The following is a 21,573-nucleotide window of genomic DNA, read 5'->3' as shown; positions in this document are numbered from 1 at the left end:
CAAAAATACAGAATGCAGAAAAATAAAAACACCAAAGTTAGGCCACTGTTTAAGGCTGACTACTGCCATTCATCATATTAGCATGTATTGTTATTAATTACACAGTTCTACCTTGATCTGTGGCTTTACCGTTCCCCATGCACTTTGCTCTTACGATGCCATTCAGTGTAATTTACAGGGCACACATGCGTGTCTTCATGCTGTCTGAGCAAGGTTTACACCCCGGTGGGGCTGTTAGACATGATTTTTGCAATTTAACACCAAGCTCTTAATTGCCTGTGATCATTTGTACGCACCATGCTGATATGTTGTGTTTTACAGGAGGTTGTAATGGGTCTGTCCTCTTGGGGCTCACATCCCTATAATATCCCAGACATGTTTATGGTGATGAGCAGATTTGTAACTAAATTCTCCAGCCCAAGGAAAATACACTTTTCCCATTGTGACACATTGGACACGCACCATGTATAATATTGCCTCTCGTTAAGTCTGTGTTATTATACCAAGAATTGTGGCACTAATTAGCAAAACCAGAACACTTGAATCGAACGCTAATGGGTCAAATGCATCTTTTTGACATATTAACATGCCTGGGAAACAGCACACCTGTTTTTGCATTTTTATGAAGTGCTAAAGCTACCCTGGTACCATTATAGATAGCTGAAGTGGGGTTTTTAAACCATCGTCGGGAACTGAAATGCACCCATTTAGCCTCCGGCGCACCTCTGTGTCATCCTCTTCTTTCTATCTTTCCTTTTTTTTCTCAAACTTTTTTTAGGCTTCTGTTGACCCAATTAGAGGGAGACCAAGCACATTCACAAAAAATGCTTTAGGCTAATTTTCTATCGCATTAGCAAAACGGGACAACATTCTAACTGCTGACTTCGATGTGCAAGGCCCAATCGTTCATTAGCCAATGAGGTTAATTGTGTATTAAGAGCAATGAGGGATGAAAAAGATAAAGTTGTCTCTTTTTTGCCTTTTTTTGCTGTCTAATGGAACCGGTCTGTTTTTGCAATTTTGCTTAAAGCAAGTGATGATGGTGAATGTGTTTTGGTTCTCTCTTATTATGTAGTCTGTAGTCTCTAAAGCAGCCAAGTTAACACCACATTTGGAACATAATTTGTTCAAGGCACAGATAAAGAGCAAGGCCATGTGGGTTCAAGATACTCAAGTGTGGTCACAGTTATCATTAAATCAAGGTTTCTACATTGTATTCAATCCCTTTAGAAAGAAAACTAGTGATTTTTTTTTTACTGAGATAATAAAATGGAAACAATAGGTTGTCTGCAATGTCCTGCACTTGTCCTTCACTCCACTGTACTAACAGTATTAGCATGTTAGCTACAGTGTAGAAGCACCATGATCTAATTACACAGACTGCATCCAATCTCATTGACTGTTTATTATATTTGTTTTGGTTTATCAACAAAGCGATTCAGTTAAATGTGGTTATAAGTGGAAAAATGCAACAGATGCCATGTTTATTGATGTCTGCATTCAATCCAGTCTAGAAAAAAAATACTATTGGTATGGTTTTGCTCCATCCATTCACAGCAATAGTTCTTTAATAGAATGCGACAAGTGTATTGGTAGGAGTTAATTCAATTCAATTCAATTCAATTGGCTTTATTGGCATGACGTAACAATGTATATATTGCCAAAGCAAGCATCAGAAAAAAAGATAAGATAAGAAAAACAATATTTACAATAAATTATTACAATTCTACGGAAGCCCTGAACCGCAAGTGAAGAAAAAAAATTTTGAGATGTTATCTCGTTATTTCGAGATAGTATCTCGTAATAACGAGATAAAATCTCGTTATTTCGAGATAGTATCTCGTAATAACGAGATAAAATCTCGTTATTTCGAGATAACACACTTATGTAAAAAAAAAAAAAAAAAAAAATGTTTTTAATTTTTTACTGTCAGATATTATCTCGTTATTTCGAGATACTAAGTCGTTATTTCGAGATACTATCTCGTTATTTCGAGATACTATCTCGTTATTTCGAGATACTAAGTCGTTATTTCGAGATAACACACCTATGTAAAAAAAAAAAAAAAAAAAATATTTTTTACTGTCAGATATAATCTCGTTATTTCGAGATACTAAGTCGTTATTTCGAGATACTATCTCGTTATTTCGAGATACTAAGTCGTTATTTCGAGATAACACTTAGGCCTATGCTGTCTCAGTGAACGGACCGGGCTGTCCAGTCCCGGCTTCCTCGTGAGGAGATCCACCGCCTCGTCACGCTCGTGTCACAACACATCCAGAGGGCAACCCGCTGCAATTTTGCCCTCAGCCCGGAGGTGCAGCTCCTGGCCGCGCTGCGTTTTTACGCAGTGGGGAGCTTCCTGGAGGTGGTGGGGGACGGCACCGGCCTCAGCAAGGCACCGGTTTCACGGAGTGTGGCAGCCGTGACACCGATCCTCCTGCGCCATGCCCGGAGACACATCAGGATGCCCACCACGCGGGACGAGTTCCGCCAGTGGGGTATATATGCGTTAATGGCTTGATTACTGCTCGGATACACCTGTTAGCTGTGATCACACACACACACACACACACACACACACACACACACACGCACACGTAGCCTTATTGCACAGGTGTGTGGGGTGACTTAAGCGCTGATAAAGTGGTGGGTGATCGATTTGCCTGGCATCGATTGATTTATATTTCAGCACCACGGCGGTGGACAGCTCCCACTAAGAGCTTCTTAAGAAGCTTCTTTGGCGGGATCTTAAGAAGGCAGTTAAGAACGCATCTGGGAAACACCCCTATCTTAGCGCTCCTTCTAAGCCGAACCCTTCTTAAAAGCCTTCTTAAGTCCTTAAGAACGAGCGAATCTGGGAAACGCGAATTAATTCGAGATCTTGAGAAAGCAAAACAATAGTGTAGTCCAGACGCATAGCCAGTAATGTAATGTATTTGTAACCCGGCCCGTGTGGGATGAGCCTCTCCACACCCTGGGACTCTGCGTTGTGTTGTTTATGATGATGGAGGGCGGAGGAGGGACCAGTCGGACACGGGTGGTCGTTATATTGCGGCTCGGACCGCGTCGTGCTTTATTTCTCACAACGGCTGGCAGCTCAACCTTAAACAGTACCAGTAAACACTGGCGTGAGACAACAGAAAGATTAAAGGCTTGTGTTGTGTCCTTACTGGTTTCCACACTAACTGGTTGCCGGAGATCTGCGCAGTTTCTGTTGCGCGTGAGCTGTCCGTGGCACTGAAACAACAACCGCCCTTAATGTGATAATTTTCTGTCTGATGCAGGTCTATGTTATGCTGTACGTTAACACTTTATCGAGCCTACTGATTGGGTTCATCTGTAGTCGGCACTTTGTGCAATAAAATGATTTATTGTGCCGTGCGATAGAGCCGATACGCATGTTTTGTCTTTACTGTTGTATTGTGTACAGCCTTTATAAAACTCTGTTGGGAGAGCTTGTGTTGGAGGCAGTGTTTTGCTGTCATTTCCTTTGTAATGCATAATGTTGCAAAGTAAAATAGTCACTATTTTTCCAGTTTGTCTATATTTGTCATTTTTATAGTTCTACATTTTTACGAGTCCTTTTTCTGGGAAACGATGGCCCATCCACTTTTGTACTGGCCCACCCGAAATATTGTTTCTGCCTTCGCCACCGGGTGTCTCCATGGATACCAGATGATGACTGAGAGATGCAGATCAGCAGGATTGCGGGTCACTAGAAACTTTGTGTGTGTAGTGCAATCCGTTTTGGACCCAGAGGGAATACTACCAGTGGCGAAGGCAGAAATAATATTTCACACAAGCTCTCCCAACAGAGCTCTATAAAGGCTGTACACAATACAACAGGAAAGACAAAACATGCGTATCGGCTCTATCGCACGGCACAATAAATCATTTTATTGCACAAAGTGCCGACTACAGATGAACCCAATCAGTAGGCTCGATAAAGTGTTAACGTATAGCATAACGTAGACCTGCATCAGACAGAAAATTATCACATTAAGGGCGGTTGTTGTTTCAGTGCCACGGACAGCTCACGCGTAACAGACACTGCGCAGATCTCCGGCAACCAGTTAGTGTGGAAATCAGTAAGGACACAACGCAAGCCTTTAATCTTTCTGTTGTCTCACGCCAGTGTTTACTGGTACTGTTTAAGGTTGAGCTGCCAGCCGTTGTGAGAAATAAAGCACGACGCGGTCCGAGCCGCAATATAACGACCACCCGTGTCCGACTGGTCCCTCCTCCGCCCTCCATCATCATAAACAACACAAGGCAGAGTCCCAGGGTGTGGAGAGGCTCATCCCACACGGGCCGGGTTACAAATACATTACATTACTGGCTACGCGTCTGGACTACACTATTGTTTTGTTTTCTCAAGATCTCGAATTAATTCGCGTTTCCCAGATTCGCTCGTTCTTAAGGACTTAAGAAGGCTCTTAAGAAGGGTTCGGCTTAGAAGGAGCGCTAAGATAGGGGTGTTTCCCAGATGCGTTCTTAACTGCCTTCTTAAGATCCCGCCAAAGAAGCTTCTTAAGAAGCTCTTAGTGGGAGCTGTCCACCGCCGTGGTGCTGAAATATAAATCAATCGATGCCAGGCAAATCGATCACCCACCACTTTATCAGCGCTTAAGTCACCCCACACACCTGTGCAATAAGGCTACGTGTGCGTGTGTGTGTGTGTGTGTGTGTGTGTGTGTGTGTGATCACAGCTAACAGGTGTATCCGAGCAGTAATCAAGCCATTAACGCATATATACCCCACTGGCGGAACTCGTCCCGCGTGGTGGGCATCCTGATGTGTCTCCGGGCATGGCGCAGGAGGATCGGTGTCACGGCTGCCACACTCCGTGAAACCGGTGCCTTGCTGAGGCCGGTGCCGTCCCCCACCACCTCCAGGAAGCTCCCCACTGCGTAAAAACGCAGCGCGGCCAGGAGCTGCACCTCCGGGCTGAGGGCAAAATTGCAGCGGGTTGCCCTCTGGATGTGTTGTGACACGAGCGTGACGAGGCGGTGGATCTCCTCACGAGGAAGCCGGGACTGGACAGCCCGGTCCGTTCACTGAGACAGCATAGGCCTAAGTGTTATCTCGAAATAACGACTTAGTATCTCGAAATAACGAGATAGTATCTCGAAATAACGACTTAGTATCTCGAAATAACGAGATTATATCTGACAGTAAAAAATATTTTTTTTTTTTTTTTTTTTACATAGGTGTGTTATCTCGAAATAACGACTTAGTATCTCGAAATAACGAGATAGTATCTCGAAATAACGAGATAGTATCTCGAAATAACGACTTAGTATCTCGAAATAACGAGATAATATCTGACAGTAAAAAATTAAAAAAATTTTTTTTTTTTTTTTTTTTTTACATAAGTGTGTTATCTCGAAATAACGAGATTTTATCTCGTTATTACGAGATACTATCTCGAAATAACGAGATAACATCTCGTTATTACGAGATACTATCTCGAAATAACGAGATAACATCTCAAAATTTTTTTTCTTCACTTGCGGTTCAGGGCTTCCGTACAATTCTGTTATTCATTTTAAAAGAAAAAAAAAAACTAATAACAATAAAAGAAAGCAATATTTACAATCATTGAATTACAATCAACATATAATGTATACAATCTAACTGTCCCAGCAAAAAAAGAAGAAAAAACAAAATAAAAAATAAAAAACAAAACAACCTACAGCTGTGTGTCACTCGCTGTCTCTTAGTTGCCAGTCAGTGTGTAACACATTTGTGTAAAAATAATTTGAATGGGAAGGAGTGGTGGTGGCATTTTATACAACTGAATGCTTTCATTCGCATGATGGGTATTCAATGAAGGGGGAAAAGGTATTTAATGAAGTACTCCAATGGTATCGGTAACACTTCAAGGATACTGGTATTGGAATTGTATATTTTTCAATGATGCCCAGCCCTAAATCCTGATCATGATCTTGGAAGTTCAGTTGGATAGCTACAGTACACTACTTAGCACCTCTTTATACTGGTGTCCTGCACATTTCACTAGTCTCCTCTCATATCATTTGCATTTAAACTGGATTAGAATTGAGAGGGGAAGGCACACAGCTATCTTTTACACACAAGATTTGCCTCTCCAGTGACTGGTTACAAGAGCGTTTCATCTTGTGCCATCTGGGGCAATTCTATCTATTCCTCTGGGGGGTTTTGAGCACCACTGGGGATGTAATGCATTGTTGCATGTAATGCAGTGAGTAAAAAGTGGGATTACAATGATGGCTAGTTTTGTAATAAACAAACTATTTGCTTTGTTGTGCCAAATCTGTGTGTGCAACTCAGCGTTTGCTCTTAATCCAGAGGAGTTTGACTGAGGAAGATAGGATGAGCAGCAGACCTTCAAGGCAGAATAAACAGACGTGCTGTCAGAAAAGCATTGGAGTGAAGGAGTGGCATAGATATTAAAAACCCATAGCAACATCAGGACTCCCATACAGACAGCATGGTGGTTCAGAATTCCTCTTAAAGTAGTTAATTGTGCCTGTTTAAAATTAGAAAAATGTCATATTTTGTCATTATTATTCTACTATCTTTAACAGCTGAACTGCCGTTTAAGTTAACTTTACTGACACTTTTACTTTACCTTCCATTTTCCCCATTCTTAACTTCCCTTGCTCAACCAGCCTTCTCACCTTTTCTGCTACACTTCCCCTTACAACCACCAGCCCATACCCCCTCAATCAAGCAGCATAAACCAACCTACTATTTTAGTTCTCCATCCTCCAGCTCCATTTCCCTTTTTCCGATTTTACCCATCCCATTTCCATTTCTCCATTCCACCTCCTCTCCACATCAGCTTCCCTCCTCTCACCCAGATACACCTCAATGCTTTAACCCTCTCTGCAGGAGAGGAAAATATCAGAACATTTTAAAAGTCTCTCTCTTTCTCTCTCTCTGCCTCTCTCTCTCGCTCTCTCTCTCTCCAGAGAGAGAGAGAAGATTTCCATACTTTGTTGTTAGCGACCATCAGCTGTAATGATGATAGGCTATAAGTACAGGCTTTCTGCAGCGAAAGAGACAGACAGACTGTCATCTGAGGAAACTCTCTTAAGAATATCAACACACAGCCACAAACAGCCACAAGGGCACGGGCTGCTATTAATAGAAGAATGGATGCACAGAGGTTGGATGAAAAATAGGCTAACACGAACTGCCTGCTATCGAAAGATTACAATAGATGTAAAAAGATGCCAGACAAAGAAGATGTGTTGTGTGTTTTCTAATCGTCTTTATGTTAATACTAGAAGTTGCATGCATCATGGTTAACAGCTGGTGGTAAGTTTCCAGTCTGGTGCCAAATAAACCATTGCAGAAGAAGAACACGCAACAAGGTGCTATAATTAAAAAATGCCAGTCAAACACGAAGACAACATGATGTTAATTTTGAATCTATGTTTGTTTCATGTACTAATTTGGGAAAGGTTATAGTCTCCTCGTCGGTCCACACATTGTTGTCTCTTCAGTAGAGCGGAAGCTTGAATGAAAAATAATTCATACGCTTCATACACAGCATAATTTATCGGATAAGTCTGAACGCAGCATTTCTTATTGATACACCAACTTTTCCACAGAAACTTTTTAGCAATATGTCAACTTTATTTCTAGCATCTGTTAGTGCACAAATTGAAAAAGCGGATTACAACAGGTGGATAAAAACACACTAAATGAAGCAGAGTGAGACAGTGAATGTGGCTTTCAAAGGTAAGTTGTTGCATAGCCTAAACTATTGTTAGCTTTTATTAAGATTCCTTTGTAGTAAATTGAATTGGAGTTTGTTTTGAGTAAATAATAATAATACATTTTATTCATTGGCGCCTTTCATGTCACTCAAGGTCCCTTTACAAACACAGCAAAAAACACTAGATAAAAACAAGAACACAATCAGCTACACAAAAACAAACAACTACGTAAAAACAACAAACAGAGCAGAAGTGAGAATGGCAGGTGAAACAGAAAATGCTAATCTAAGCAAGTGAGTCTTGAGCTGTGATTTGAAGGTGGACAGAGAGGTAATGTCGCGGGAGAGAGTTCCAGAGAGGAGGGGCTGCACAGCTAAAAGCTCCGGACCCCATTGAAGAGAGGCGGGCAGGAGGAGTAGTGAGGAGCATGGAGGAGGAGGATCTATGGGTCCTGGAGGGTGTGTAGGTGTGAAGGAGATCAGAAAGGTACGGAGGTGCAAGGTGATGAAGAGCAATCAATGTGATAAAATTCTTTAAAAAAATTGACCTCACTATTTTAGTTAAAACTAGGCATTTCCATTTGGTAATTTTATGTGTTGAGAAAATGTACTAAATCAAAAATATTACCACTATTCTGATACACAATTACAAAGGCCATGATAGAGAAAGTTAACTATTTTGCCTACCCTAAATAAAAATATTTAAAAAGGACCTGTGGCATGCTTTACTTCCCTCTGTGGAGCTATAAGTAAGTGATGCCATAGACAGATGCATACAGCTGTCTCAGCTTCTGGAAGAGAGGAATAAAGCAGCTAATGATGGAGGGAGAGTGGGAGAGAAAGGTGGATTTGGATGATGTGCATGATTATGCCACTGCGTGGGTTTAATGTGACTCCTGGACCAGGTGTTTGTTTGTGCACATGTAGGTGGCAGTAATAATCAGAGTCAGGGATACAAGGCTGTGTGTGTGTGTGTGTGTGTGTGTATGATGAAGCTTTGAGCTTTAGGGACGGGGTTCTCTTCCAAGGTGCACTGGCAATCTCTGCCTTTCTTGGTGGGATGCTTTGAGTCACTTTATATGACAGATATATAGTCTTTATCTCCGACCCACACACACTCACTTTGTATTGAACACACAGACATAGGGTTGTTAAGTGGGTTACAAGGGGAGAGACCGAAGCCATTACTAAACTAACAGAACTGGGTTGAGAAACAGGACACAGTGTGTTGTGGTCAGGGTGAAATTTAGTTTCTGTGAAAGTTTTTACGCAGGTGAAGGAAATCACTGCTGGTACACTGTATGACAGAATGGTGTGATTGGAGTGGGTGGACAAAATTATTGGAGAGTGATATAGGGGTGTGTTTGGGATCAACCGTGGCTCGTTTGACCTCCTATCCTGGGCATAGTCTCACTGCGGCTTCAGAAACACTGAGAGAAATCAATACAATATACCTTCATTGCTCACATGGGAATAGAAACATTGTGCACTAGGTTTAACACTGGAAATCAGAGCACACAGTGCTTCTATGGCCAGCTTAAGTACATAAGAAAAGTAGCCAAATGCGTAGATAATGATATATGCCATACAAATTAACCTCCCATCATCTGTTGATATGGTTCAAACGCTGGGTAAAAAGCACTCAAGCAGCTTGTAAAGTGTTCAAGGAAAATACACACTGCTCCTCTCAATCAATCTGCGTCTCTGTTGGATTGTTGTGTTTGCAGTTATGGCAGACTGCCACATCGACTTCTCAGGAGAATGTATACTGTGTAGCAGATGTGGATTTTGTTGAACGTCAAAACTGACGAGATGTAGCCGGAGCTGTTGTGGGGATTCCCTCTCAGGTAAACATGGACGTGAATAATCTGCAATATTATACCACAACTTTGTTGCTCAAGGTCACAATAACGAAGTGAATGTAAAGCAGCTCTAGGAGAGCAGTTCTGTAGCTGACCCTGACCTCTGACCCCCCTGGAGAGGAAATGAAAGAGAAATGTTGATAAGGATCAATAAAATATCTTATTATTATGTAGGATGTGGTCTGTCAATCAGTCTCTGTATCCCAGTCAAACATTGCAGAGTTAACTAATAACACAAAATACGTCTTAGTGAGGGAGAAAGAGTGGAATAGTTTGACACTGGATCTACATTAACATACAATGAAGATTTCCTCTCACTGCCTCAGCATTCATTATAAATATATCTTACTGACAATTCCTTTCCCATGTCTGTTTTTACCCTACCCTTACCTATCTTTGCCTCATCTCCCTCGTCAGCTATCCCCGTGTGCTTCACTATGTCCCTTTCTCTTCCTGCGTGCAAAAAAGAAAACTCTGCCTAAATCAGAGCACAATCTGAATCAAGCAGCGGAAACGCTGAGTCATAAACAGCCCTCTATGCTCTTTCATTCACATCCAGACTTACATCCATCTGGCTCAAGAGAGATATTTGGGGATGGGACGTGGGCGGAGGGCGGAAGCATGAGGCAATGAGGAGTAGAAGTGAAAACGGGGAGGTGTGCAGAAAAGGAGGGTTGAGGAGCATGTGTTTACCCCCCTATGCACGGTGAATCATGAAGCAAAAAAAGAGCACTTCTAATGGCCTGTGTAGGTCCCCTGTGCAGACAAGTAGAAATGGAAGAAATTATTGCAGAAATGCTTTTTTATTGAGGGGATGCTGGGATCTCATTAGTGGGAATGGAAGGGAGGTGAGAAGGCCTGCGTCTGTCTGTCTGTTTTGCCCCTAATTGAGGTTGGGAGGAGGGCGAGGGGGTGCAGCAACACTCCCAAATAATCCTCCTCATGATAAATTTACAAGGTATCATTTTCCACAAGTGTCAGTGAGGGGATTTGAAGAGCTAAGACAGAGAGACAGCGGCAAAGCAAATCAGGAAGGGAGAGATAAATCTGCAAGTGAACGTTCCTACAAAAGAGCTGTGATAATCTATGTATGTGCATGCACTTAATGTCAGTCCCAGATGCTTTCTCTTAATTGGCCTAATCTGTTCTTCTCACAGTCAGTTATTTACACAGACTGATAAAAGACTTCTAACTTTCATTCCCTTAGGTGGACAGTTTTGTTCTATTTCAAGTGCTACAAAAGATATCTTCTGGGTTTTTTTTAAAATCTCTCTGAGAGTTCAAGCTGGAATCCGCCAACTACCTGTTCCACGGTTCAAAGAATAAAATGATCTCAAGCGAATCATCCTGAGATAATCAGCTAAATGTAAAAGTAATTCGGACACAAGGATGCTGTAGCTTGTGCTGTGTATAGCGGCTTCCATAATAGATTTATTAATAAATAGCAGTAGCAACAATGTAATTGCCTCTATTCACTATACTGGAAAAAAATACAAAGCATATCAAATTAGAAAAATGCAACCGTACCTAATCATTCCGTGACAAATCAGTTTAATTCTTTCCTTTTAATTGCCCATGCATCATTATGCAAATCTATCTCTGAGGCATTTACTGTAGTACTCTATACCAGGATCTAGGGAATATCATACCATAAATGTTTTTCACCGTCTTGGTTTCCCCCTCATAACCAGCCGAAAGCTATTCAAGAAACTTTCAAGAATACTAAACTGTGCAGAGACGAGTAGTAAAGCCTCTCTGTGTGTGTGTGTGTGTGTCTGTCTCTCTCTCTCTCTCCGTCTCTCTCTGTCTCTCTCTCTCTCTCTCTCAGCCACAATAGCCTTGACACAAAAGTTATGATGGAATCACATAAATTATCATTCGAAGTTGACCGCCTGGCTCCGAATCATAAAAGCCTCTCTGGCCGTGGACGGCCAGGCCTTGGCTGTGACAGGGTTTTATGGTGATATCTTAATGTTTATAATCTGAAGCCCCTGCCTGTGAATATTACAGTGTAGTGGTGTGAGCAGCAGGGAAACAAGCTGATAATGTGCTGCATGATGACCATGTTTTAATTGTTAGTGACTTCAAAATTCTAAATGTTGCACCGTGTTGTAGTAGCACCCTGGTCTAAAAGAAAAACGCTTGGTAACACTTTCTAGAATGCCCATGTCTTTTATGCATTGTAATCATACATATAATGCAGTAAAATATGCTGTATAATTATTGATATAATAATTACAGCAATTTATAATGACTTATAAGGTTAAGTATCATTATACATGGCATGCATTATAGACATGTTTGGCACAGTAATTGCAACCAAACTCTCACATTTATAGAAATACAACAGCATTGAAATCGGATTAAGTGAATAAAATGTTGTATTATTCAGTATAACAAGTATAAGAAATCAGAAAAAGAAAGATCTATTACAGAGATACAAGAACAGATATACCAGAATAACCCCTAATAAAGGGTGTGTAAACTGTGCAGAGTGGGAACACTGTAACACCAACTACTGTCTCATCTCTGGGCTGCACAATTACTGTGCATTGCCTCATTTCCTATGCTTATATATATGTACTCTACATATTCTTGTTTTACCGAGCACCTACTGTAATGCATGGTTGGCCATCCTAAATGCCCTTCGACATTATATTATCTTTTCTTGTGACTATTTTTTGTGCCCGTTTCATCACCTCTTGTTTTTGCAAAGTCGCTGTAAATTAACTTGTGACCAAGGTAAAAATAAATACACTTGAACTCATTCTGCTCTATGGTCCTTGTGCTCTGTTTTGCACGTATATGAGGAAAAAAAATGCAGAGGCATACTCTCTCTGGAGAGGGAGGAAGAATCATTATCTGCTTTAGGATCACAAATAGACACAAGTCACACACTCACACACAAATGAGTGCTCCAAATCAGTCCCTGCTGACATGTTTGACTTCTGTAAGTATGACTATAAATATATGATTGCCTCTAGTCTTTGCTGGTAAACAGTTAAATTACCCCCTGAAGCCAAACACGATGCATCACATTAGTAACTACCAGGAAGCAAATTTCAACAAATACAATGAGTCAACACTGAGCAGAGCATGGTCAAGAAAATGTACTGTATACGAACAAAAAAGCCACCTCTGCTCAGCTCTAAAAATGATACCTGAGGATGTTATTTGGAAAGAAGTATTGTATTTCCCATTGTATTTCAATGTGCTCCAAACCAGACTATACCATATACTGTAGCCTATAGTCAGTTTTATTCTTAGATATGAGGTGGTATGTGTCAGTGTATGCTACTCTTCCATTTTATATTCTATTTGATATGTTTCAGCCGTCCTCAGCTGTTTAAGATGGATATTGCAAGAGGAACTTTAAGAAAGAGGAAAAATAAACACTTTCATAACAAGCAATAACAAGTTTTCACAGCTTTGTAATCTCCACATTGAATCATTGGTTTGAAAACTAAACAGCACTCTGCAGCTATGAGCAAACTGATTGAAATTTAGATTGTAGATTCACTTCAGGAAAAATCTGTCTCTTTTTAGAATTCATTATTTAGGAAGTCATTATTTGTTCAATGTTGTATGACAACCAAATTGACTTTGTTTCACCTCCTGGGTATGCTTGTTTATTGGCTGTTTTGCCTTTTTTAAATCTATGGGATTTTATGCAGATAGTGAATGTGGTTTTTATGCTTGTATCCCAAGTATCTCTGATATTTATGTTAAACATGGAGCCTACTGCTCACTTTATTGTACTACAGAGATTCGTTTAATGGATGTAATTGCTTTTAAGACTTTGATACCTTAACATACTTCTTATTAAGGTACCTTAATATTAATAAAAACCTCAATATTATATTCCCCTTCTTAGTATTGTGCCTTGTTTGTTATAGTTTTTATAAACTGCCGAACTGAAAAACAGACTTTTAGGAGGACGAAAGTGGATACAGACATGAGACATCAGCTGTTACAATGGGGAAAACTGTGTGATCCTGAAACTCCATATATTTAATGTTAACTTTCAGACAACATGGGCTGAAATGCTAACAAAATGTTTAGATTTAAGCATATAATTTCATTATTTTAGCACTCTACATCTACCAGAAAGGACAAGTGGGCTGTTAGCAAGCTAATGTTAGATGCATGTTATCAAGCTAATGTTAGCTAATATTCACTTTTCTCCTCTTTAACATTTTTTCGGTTCATCTGATTTTTAAAAATTAAGTTCTGGGTTCTTTATCTTGTTGGTAGTACATTTTTCAACAATTTTCAGTTTTTTGCTAGCAAAATAAAATTGTCAAGGAGGCACCTTCTTTCAATAGAGAGGGATAGTTTCCCCTGCGGTGGGAGTGGTCTTCAGACATGTGGCGCTCGGTCTCTATTCCAAAGGCAATAGCAGCAAATATCTGGAATTATAGCTCTGAAATATCAGAGGGAAGAAGACAAAAAGGACTATAATATATATTTCAGAGGTAGCCTAATTTGTCGGCGGAGTATGGCGAATGAGATCATTAAAATCAAGGGAAAAGCTCACTGGTCCCAATGCAAGTCAGGCACCCCAACGTATTGACAACTCATGTGAAGACAAACTTATCCAGGAACAACAACGTTCTTGCACAGCAGAGTATGGTTTTATTTTAAGCAAACATTACGTTATGACCCCCTATAGCACTGGCAACTTTTAGCCGTATGCAACCAGTGCTGAGGTCTGCACAGGGAGCTAGTGAGCTACATGAGATTCTGTCAAACACAAATGAAAGCGTAGAGCTGAAAGACCCACCTGCCGTTTTGGCCCATTCCCTTGCAAATCCAGGGTTACCATCCAAACGTAAGCATTAGATAAAACCTGAAAGGTTGACTGACCTCCAGTGCCTTGGAGGGGCTTAGTGAAGGGTTTTGCGAGCAGCTTTACAAGTCTATTTGCATGCATTCATTTCACTTACCATATGGAATGACTGTGGCAAAAATCCAGCGCAGACATGATCTGTCTGAAGAATTTCCTGGCCTCTTTAGGTGTTAACCTGCCTTTCTTCACCAAGTAGTCAAACAGCTCACCACCAGACACATGTTCTAGCACAAGGTACCTTAGAGAAAACAACAGTGCATTAAATTAAGATAAACAAGGAGAGGAACAGAAAAAAACCCTCATACACACATAGAAATATAGGGACTGGAGCACATACTAAGGGCCCTGAGGAAACAGAGAAAGCTCCTGACCTCAGAGGTCTGTAAGAACAGAAGCAATATGGGAATAAATAGTTCCCTTACAGCTGTTATACACTGACAAACACCCAGGATCAATGATCAGATCTCCCCAAAGTCACATCATGTTGACAGTTTATTTTTCATTTTGTCATCTGTAAGCTGTCCCCACAGTCAGAGAGTGAAGCATGCTAGCAGTGTATTACAATATATGTGAAGGGTTCTGATATAATATACTCTCTGACCTCCGATGGGAGGCATCGGAGGAATGATAAAGTTGCATTACACTACACAAAGAAAAAGAAAAGTTATGTGAAAGCTCTCAGACATAAGGGATTCAAGAGCTTGTGAATTCTGCTAAGGTACAGACGCTGTAAGCTTTTGTGATGGTCTTTGTCTCAGCACTTGGTTAATCAAGCATATGAGACAAAAGAAAGGGAGGAAGATACATTGCTATACACACACACAGAACTTGTGTTGTAAGTGCTTTTATACCTTCCCCAAACATGCATCTACAAACAATCCTCCCTGCCATCATATTTCTTACAGCTATTCTTCAGGTGGCCTTCGAGCCTGCGTGGCAGGGCTTGTGGTGGGGTAGTGTGCTCTGTGGCTCCAAGAGGACAGGGAAGGGAGATTAATCTCCACTGGCCCAGACCTAAAGCTGCATCTGTGGGCTAAAAGCCAGCGGTGCCCTGCCCCTGCACCGGACTGACCTGCTCGTATATCCTGTGCTGAAACTCCCTCCATCTTCACTAGGACAAATTGAAACTCAGACAGGCGGTGAAATACTCTCTTTCTTCTCTCTCTGTCTCCATGCTGTGGATATGTGTGTCTACATGCAGTTTTATTGATTACACCATAGTGTTGCAAACTGTACTCGTCCACAGAGCGTGTGCTCACTAAACAACCCAAAAGCCAAAAAAAGCTGGCTATGGCAAATCCTCAATAGCTTTGGCTAATGACAATCACAACCAGACCACAGCAGGTGAACACACATTAATACATTTACAGAAACATGGATGGACTCAGTTGAATTGGATTCTGATTTCAATATAATATGATCATGATTTAAAAGCATATGTGTATATCTAAGGGTGGTTCCTTGTGGCTGCCTTTTAAATTGGGTTCTTCTTCATTTTATTCTTCATTCTTTTATTTTCCCTACATTGACTTTGGATCCTCTTACATCACATCTGTATAATCTGTATATTTGTATGACGTAATATGGTAAAATTAATAAAACTTGCCTCACCATAAAATACCATAATTTAAATGCTACTCCACCAATAATGGAAACACATTAAAAGGGCACTTCTCTGACTTTACCTATCACAATCAGATTATTTTTCACCAGTAGTGCTCTTCCAACAATTAAAACTTGTGTAATATGTTCTGTGGCTCTGAAAGGGAGCTTTCTAAAAGCTGCTAAAATAAAACGAGTTATGTCACTAGTGTTATTCAGATTTGGAGACAACTGAGTTAAAAATCAGGGCAGTGGAGTTTGGATTAAGTTGGCATTTACGAGGCTTTGGTAGGCAAATAATTATATGCTGACAAGTTGCATTATGGGAATTGTAGGATCCAGTACATTTAGAGCTTAACCCAAACCCGGGTCAGGATACCGCAGCCTATGCTGCACAGATTTTGACAAATCCTTTTTTAATCCATTTCTCGCAAGTGCCCCAACTTAATGGAAGTGCAATACCAAATCACTGGAGTAGCACTTTAACTAAATTTAAATGCTATATACTTATGCTCTTGCATCACTTGTATGATTATTAATAATTCACTGTTATAAAGAACAATCAAGACATTTTCAGCAAAGCAAAGATGCAGTGAATGTCGGACTTTGAGCAGCTTTGGCATCATTGTTTCTCAATGGTAGCTTATCAAATATGAACAGGTCTTGCATGCTTTGCAATTCATCATTTTGTTGCCTTTTTAACAATGCAGCAAAAATCTGAAATAAAACAGCTCACAGCAACACTATTACAAATCATGTGTATGTGTTATGGAGCATTTTTTTGCATGACCATTTTTCATTCTCAAAAGCATAATTTATATCAACATCATGATGTGATCATTCATTCATTTGAAGCAATGAAATAACCATAAATAAAATATTGGTGGGCTATGTATCAGACTCCTTCCACTTCTCCCTCACCTCTTGTACACACACACACCACACCATTTTAAACAGCTTGTGGTGGGATCTGTGCCAGCAGCATAATAAATCTTAAAAGCTCTGGGACTGCTCGCTCAAAAAAACATGCTGTGTGTCTATCATTTATTGGCCTTCCAGTGGAGATATTAGAGCAAGAATCCAAACAATAATTATTTTAAAATCACATCACTGATGTGAAGCGCAGATAGTACTCGAGTCACTGGTGATTCAAATGTAAAGCAATTTGTCTTCGGTGACGCTAGTAGTGACCAACTGTCAAAAGTGATGAAGCAATGGGCACAAAATGTGATTTTAATAATCCAATTATATGATGAATCACAATATTCTGCTCTTCCTATCATCTTAGAGGACGACATGTACAGTACTGCATGTCCAATCCCATTTGGCCTGTAAGCTCAAGATGAGAACTAATTGAATTTAGTTGACAAACAGTCCTCTGTAGATCAGGAGGGCTACCATAAGCTACTGATGGGCTTGTCACTCACCACTGCTAAAGTTCGCTAATAGATTTATGTGTGTGCTTGCATGTGTAGCCGCTGCAGAAGACTAATGCTGCTGCCACTCTCCATGGCTAATGTTTCTTAATGCAATGGTGTTGCCTCTGATAAGCGTGTCATGGTGTTTACATTACGCAGACTTCCTCTCCCTATTAGCAGTCCCCTAGCGCGGGTGACCAAATTAAATGCTTCATGCCAATACTAATGGAGCATCTGCCCCTCCAAGGCTATCATTGTTGCCCTCAAATCATAATACACCGATCAAAACTGCTCTGGGGGCCAGCAAAAACATGTATGGCATTTTAAAAAAGACTGTTCCGGCATCCAAAGGAGCACTTGATAATAATAATATTTGTGAGACAAAAAGGTTTTGATACAATATGTTAGCGTTTCCAGTATATTTGCATGAAAATAATTGACCAAAATCCACTGGTGATACTTACAAGTATTTTTTATTTTCGTAGACATCATGTAGCTTTAAAACATGTGGGTGTTCTATGAGCTTCAGAATAGCTATTTCTCGCTCCACCTGTATCAGAGAGGGAGAGATGGGGAAAGAAAAAAAAGAGATTTGATTAGTGTAATATCAACACAGTCAGGTTCCTGTAAGCACTCTAGGACCAATTGTCCTAATCTGCCCTCTTAAACTGCAACTTCCCTCTCACTGCTGCCAAAACTGAAGTACCAGAGAGTCAAATAAACTGACCCCAAAGCGGCCTGTGATGAGTTGTTGCCAATCGTTTTTTTTCTGAGGTCACCTGTAAAGGTCACTGTTCGAGAGACAGATCTGAAAGGCAGCAATACCACTTCACAAAACCAGCATAAGGGCTCAGGAGGAATAGGTGCACCAAAAGAAGGAGCTGACTGGCACTTTCTACTGGCAGAAAGGGCAGAGATAAGCTTTGACTACACTCTGGTTGGCATCCAGGCCAGCAAGCACTGCTATCTCAGGTGGAAAATGTAGTTTGCTTCAGAAAATGGAAAGGAAGCAGGTTGTGTTTGTCTAATCTCACAGAAATTGTGTCCTTTCAGAAAACAAGACTAGATGAATACTATGCAATCACATTTCACAGTCCAGTGGCATATGATTGAGGTGAACATAAATCAGTTTGGTTTGATGTAGAGTAGAGTAACCTGTCAGAGTCAGACATCCCACATTTGAACATTTCTGTGCATGAAGAGTACAATCTACAGCTGATCTGGGATCAAAATGTCCACTCAAGTACATCACTGAGGAGGCTTTGTCCTGCAGTCAGTCTGAGACAGTCGCTGTATATAAAAACACAACACTGTGTCCAGAACAAACAGACAGCTGAGTCCACATAAGTGTATAAGTTCTTTTTTGCTTACAGAGCTGCTGAGAGACATATACAGCATACTGTGACACAGATGAGAGCTGAATTTCACCAAAATCGAGCAGATCAGTTTGGATTTGTGTCAGCATCTCCGAAGAGTTGTAGTCAGCATGTAGAGCTGCCACCGAAAATCAGCATGGAACCCACTTCGACTGAAGCCACCGCTAATCTCCAAGCCCCCTGTGCTGCTCTCCTGCTCTGCTCGCGGTTATCTGCTCATCCTTCTCCTCCATCGTTCTCGTCCATCCTCTCACTCCACCCTCTGTGTCTAGCTTTGACTGACAATGATGGAGATGAAAGGACAGCGCGAGCTAAAGCCTCCTCTGCCTCATCTCAATCTCATCAAAGTCAATTTCACTTTGTCACTTGCCTGTGACAGCCTTCACGCTGCTTTAATGTCACACTCATCATGCCTTAACTTTATAAACGCTCATGTGGAATGAAGTCAAAACTCTGATCTGCCAGCTAACTCTGTTTTTGTTAAACTCTCCCAAAGCTGTATGCTTGACCGGGCGTAAAATCAGGTTCCTCCCTCTTAATTATGCTCTCACATTGTTTTTCATTTCAGAACAGCTTGTATAAGTGATTACTGTCAGCTCAGGTATTGTCCCCTATCTTGAAACACTTTTGATGATTATTTTCTGCCCAAATAGCAGCATCCCCATCTCCGCTCTTTATCAAGTGTGCGATAAAAACCTGCTGAATTCACTTACGTTCAGTCACTGGAGAGAAAAATATAATGCGGCGCAACTGGTGTCGAAGCTGCAGCCAAGAAAAGTCATGGGAGAATATAAAGCTAATAAAGCTAGGCACACAGCTTGTCTATAAAGGGCAAAGTGGTAAATACGTAATAAGCATTAGCATGGAGTATCAGTGGGAGTAACGGCTAGGCTAATCAGGGCTAATCCAGAGACTAATGAGTGCTATCAGCGGCAGTACACTGTGCCACTTTCTCACCTGAGGCTAAGGTGTGTTGTTAAGAATGAGCCTAATGTGGCTAGCTATAGCTAGCTGGGAGCAAGGCTCCCTGCAGAGAGACTAATGCTACCCAGCACTCAGGGAGAGATGAGCTGTCAAAATGCTACAGAGCCAGCAGCTGGCTTCCTAAGCTTCCTCTAAGCACCTCCTTTTAGTTAATTGAAATAAGAGAAATGAGGCTTAATGTGAAGACTTAACTGTACAACTGCCTGCTTATTGCAAGATTAGCTGTTGATTAACACACTAATGTAAATCTGTAGAGCAACCCTTGCTCTTTTCTAGCATTTTACACTACAACAGTTTCATTAAATCAACCTTTAGTTAGAACTCAAAAGAAATTATCTGACAAATACACCTCTCTTGATTGAACCTGCAAAAGGAAATAGATAGAACACGAACTGCGTTTATCACTAACTGTTTGCTCACACCTTATCAAAGCCTCAAACACACACACCTCCATAACTTCATGCTAGTATAAATGCCAGGTGGTCATCCTCTTTCCTGGCTCCTGAACATGGCTCCGCACTCTCTCATTAAGTTTCACATCTGTGAGTGTGGACAGCTCTCTCCATATCTCCATGACACTTCATTAAGCCTTTATTAGCAGGCGCTTGGACACCTTTCACCAACGTGCACACGCATACACACACACACACACACACACACACACACGGACAGATGGACGGTTGGTCAGCTGAACACACACCTTCTCTTCTCATCTTTCTTGTGTTCTTCGTGTGATCAACAGTTCAATGTATTGCCAATTTGCTAACTTTTTAGAAGAGGAAGAATAGTAAGAGGTCAAATTAAATTACCAGGACTCACTCTAATTCAAATTAGCTATTTGACAGGGAGATAATTCGTCTTGTAAAGCGGGGTGGTTATCGGTGTGGAGCGGACATCATTTGTGGAGGACATCAGAACCGGAGCCTGTTAGAGGACGGCTCACTGGCAATGCTTTGATCCACAGTGTTTCCTATCAGTGTCATATCCTGCCACACCAAATGGATCGATATGTTTGAACTGCGGTGAAGACATAGGCAGATTATGAAACAATGGGCCCCTGGGCACAGACATGCAAAAGGCGCCACCAGCAATCCTTCATAGGAGTAAGACACAAGCCTAATTTTTATTGGGTTTTTTTTGCTCTTTGTCATTCTGTGTGTCTTTTTTGTCATTTTCAGGGTTCGTACACTTTTTTAGCAATGGTTTTCCAATGAATTCTCCATAACCTTTCAATTAATTTTCAAGACCAAAAAATTAACGCATTTCAGTCGGACCACTGTAGTCATGCCTCTAAATCAAACCACAGACACATTTTGATACACCCTGCTATGTTTTAATTGCAACTTGAATTGTTATTAACACACATTTACATGGATTAAAGTTTTAAAAAAATGACTGACTGAAATGTTATTCGCGCTACAGCCAAGTCACGTGCAGTGTTTGAAACATTCCAGGTTACTTGACAGCTGCTTAAGAAATACTAATGCATAAGAATTCAGCACCAAATGCAGCCATCACATTTAAATGCTCAACCAAAACTGTTTTACAGGAGGAGGATTTTAAACAGCTGTTCTATTGCATCTATTGCATTTTTTTTGTCCTTTCAATTGTATTTTATTTTTGCAAAACTTGTCTTTACTTTTACTTTTTACTTTTTTTACATTCTAAATATTATCCAGCAATATTTCAATGACTTTTCCAAAACCTTACAGAGGATTTTATTTTTCAATAGCTTTTCAAGGACCTCGAAATTGCATTTTCAATTTCCATA

The 21,573-nt window shown here is 40.7% G+C and overlaps 1 protein-coding gene across 2 annotated transcripts in view; it reads right to left on the bottom strand.

Annotated features, from left to right (window-relative positions):
* The window catches only part of brsk2a (BR serine/threonine kinase 2a), a 190,883-nt gene that overhangs the window by 45,062 nt on the left and 124,248 nt on the right, over positions 1–21,573 (bottom strand). For both annotated transcript variants that reach the window (XM_059334691.1, XM_059334690.1), the window contains exons 3-4: positions 17,907–17,992; positions 14,520–14,660 (exon numbers count right to left, since the gene is read on the bottom strand). In XM_059334691.1, coding sequence (XP_059190674.1) covers positions 14,520–14,660; positions 17,907–17,992 — 227 coding nt within the window. The remainder of the gene's footprint in view (positions 1–14,519; positions 14,661–17,906; positions 17,993–21,573) is intronic.

The sequence above is a fragment of the Centropristis striata genome, chromosome 6 (assembly GCF_030273125.1).
Source record: "Centropristis striata isolate RG_2023a ecotype Rhode Island chromosome 6, C.striata_1.0, whole genome shotgun sequence".
Taxonomy (NCBI): Eukaryota; Metazoa; Chordata; class Actinopteri; order Perciformes; family Serranidae; genus Centropristis; species Centropristis striata.
The sequence above is the reverse complement of the archived record's forward strand: the minus strand, read 5'-3'. Positions and strand labels throughout refer to the sequence as shown.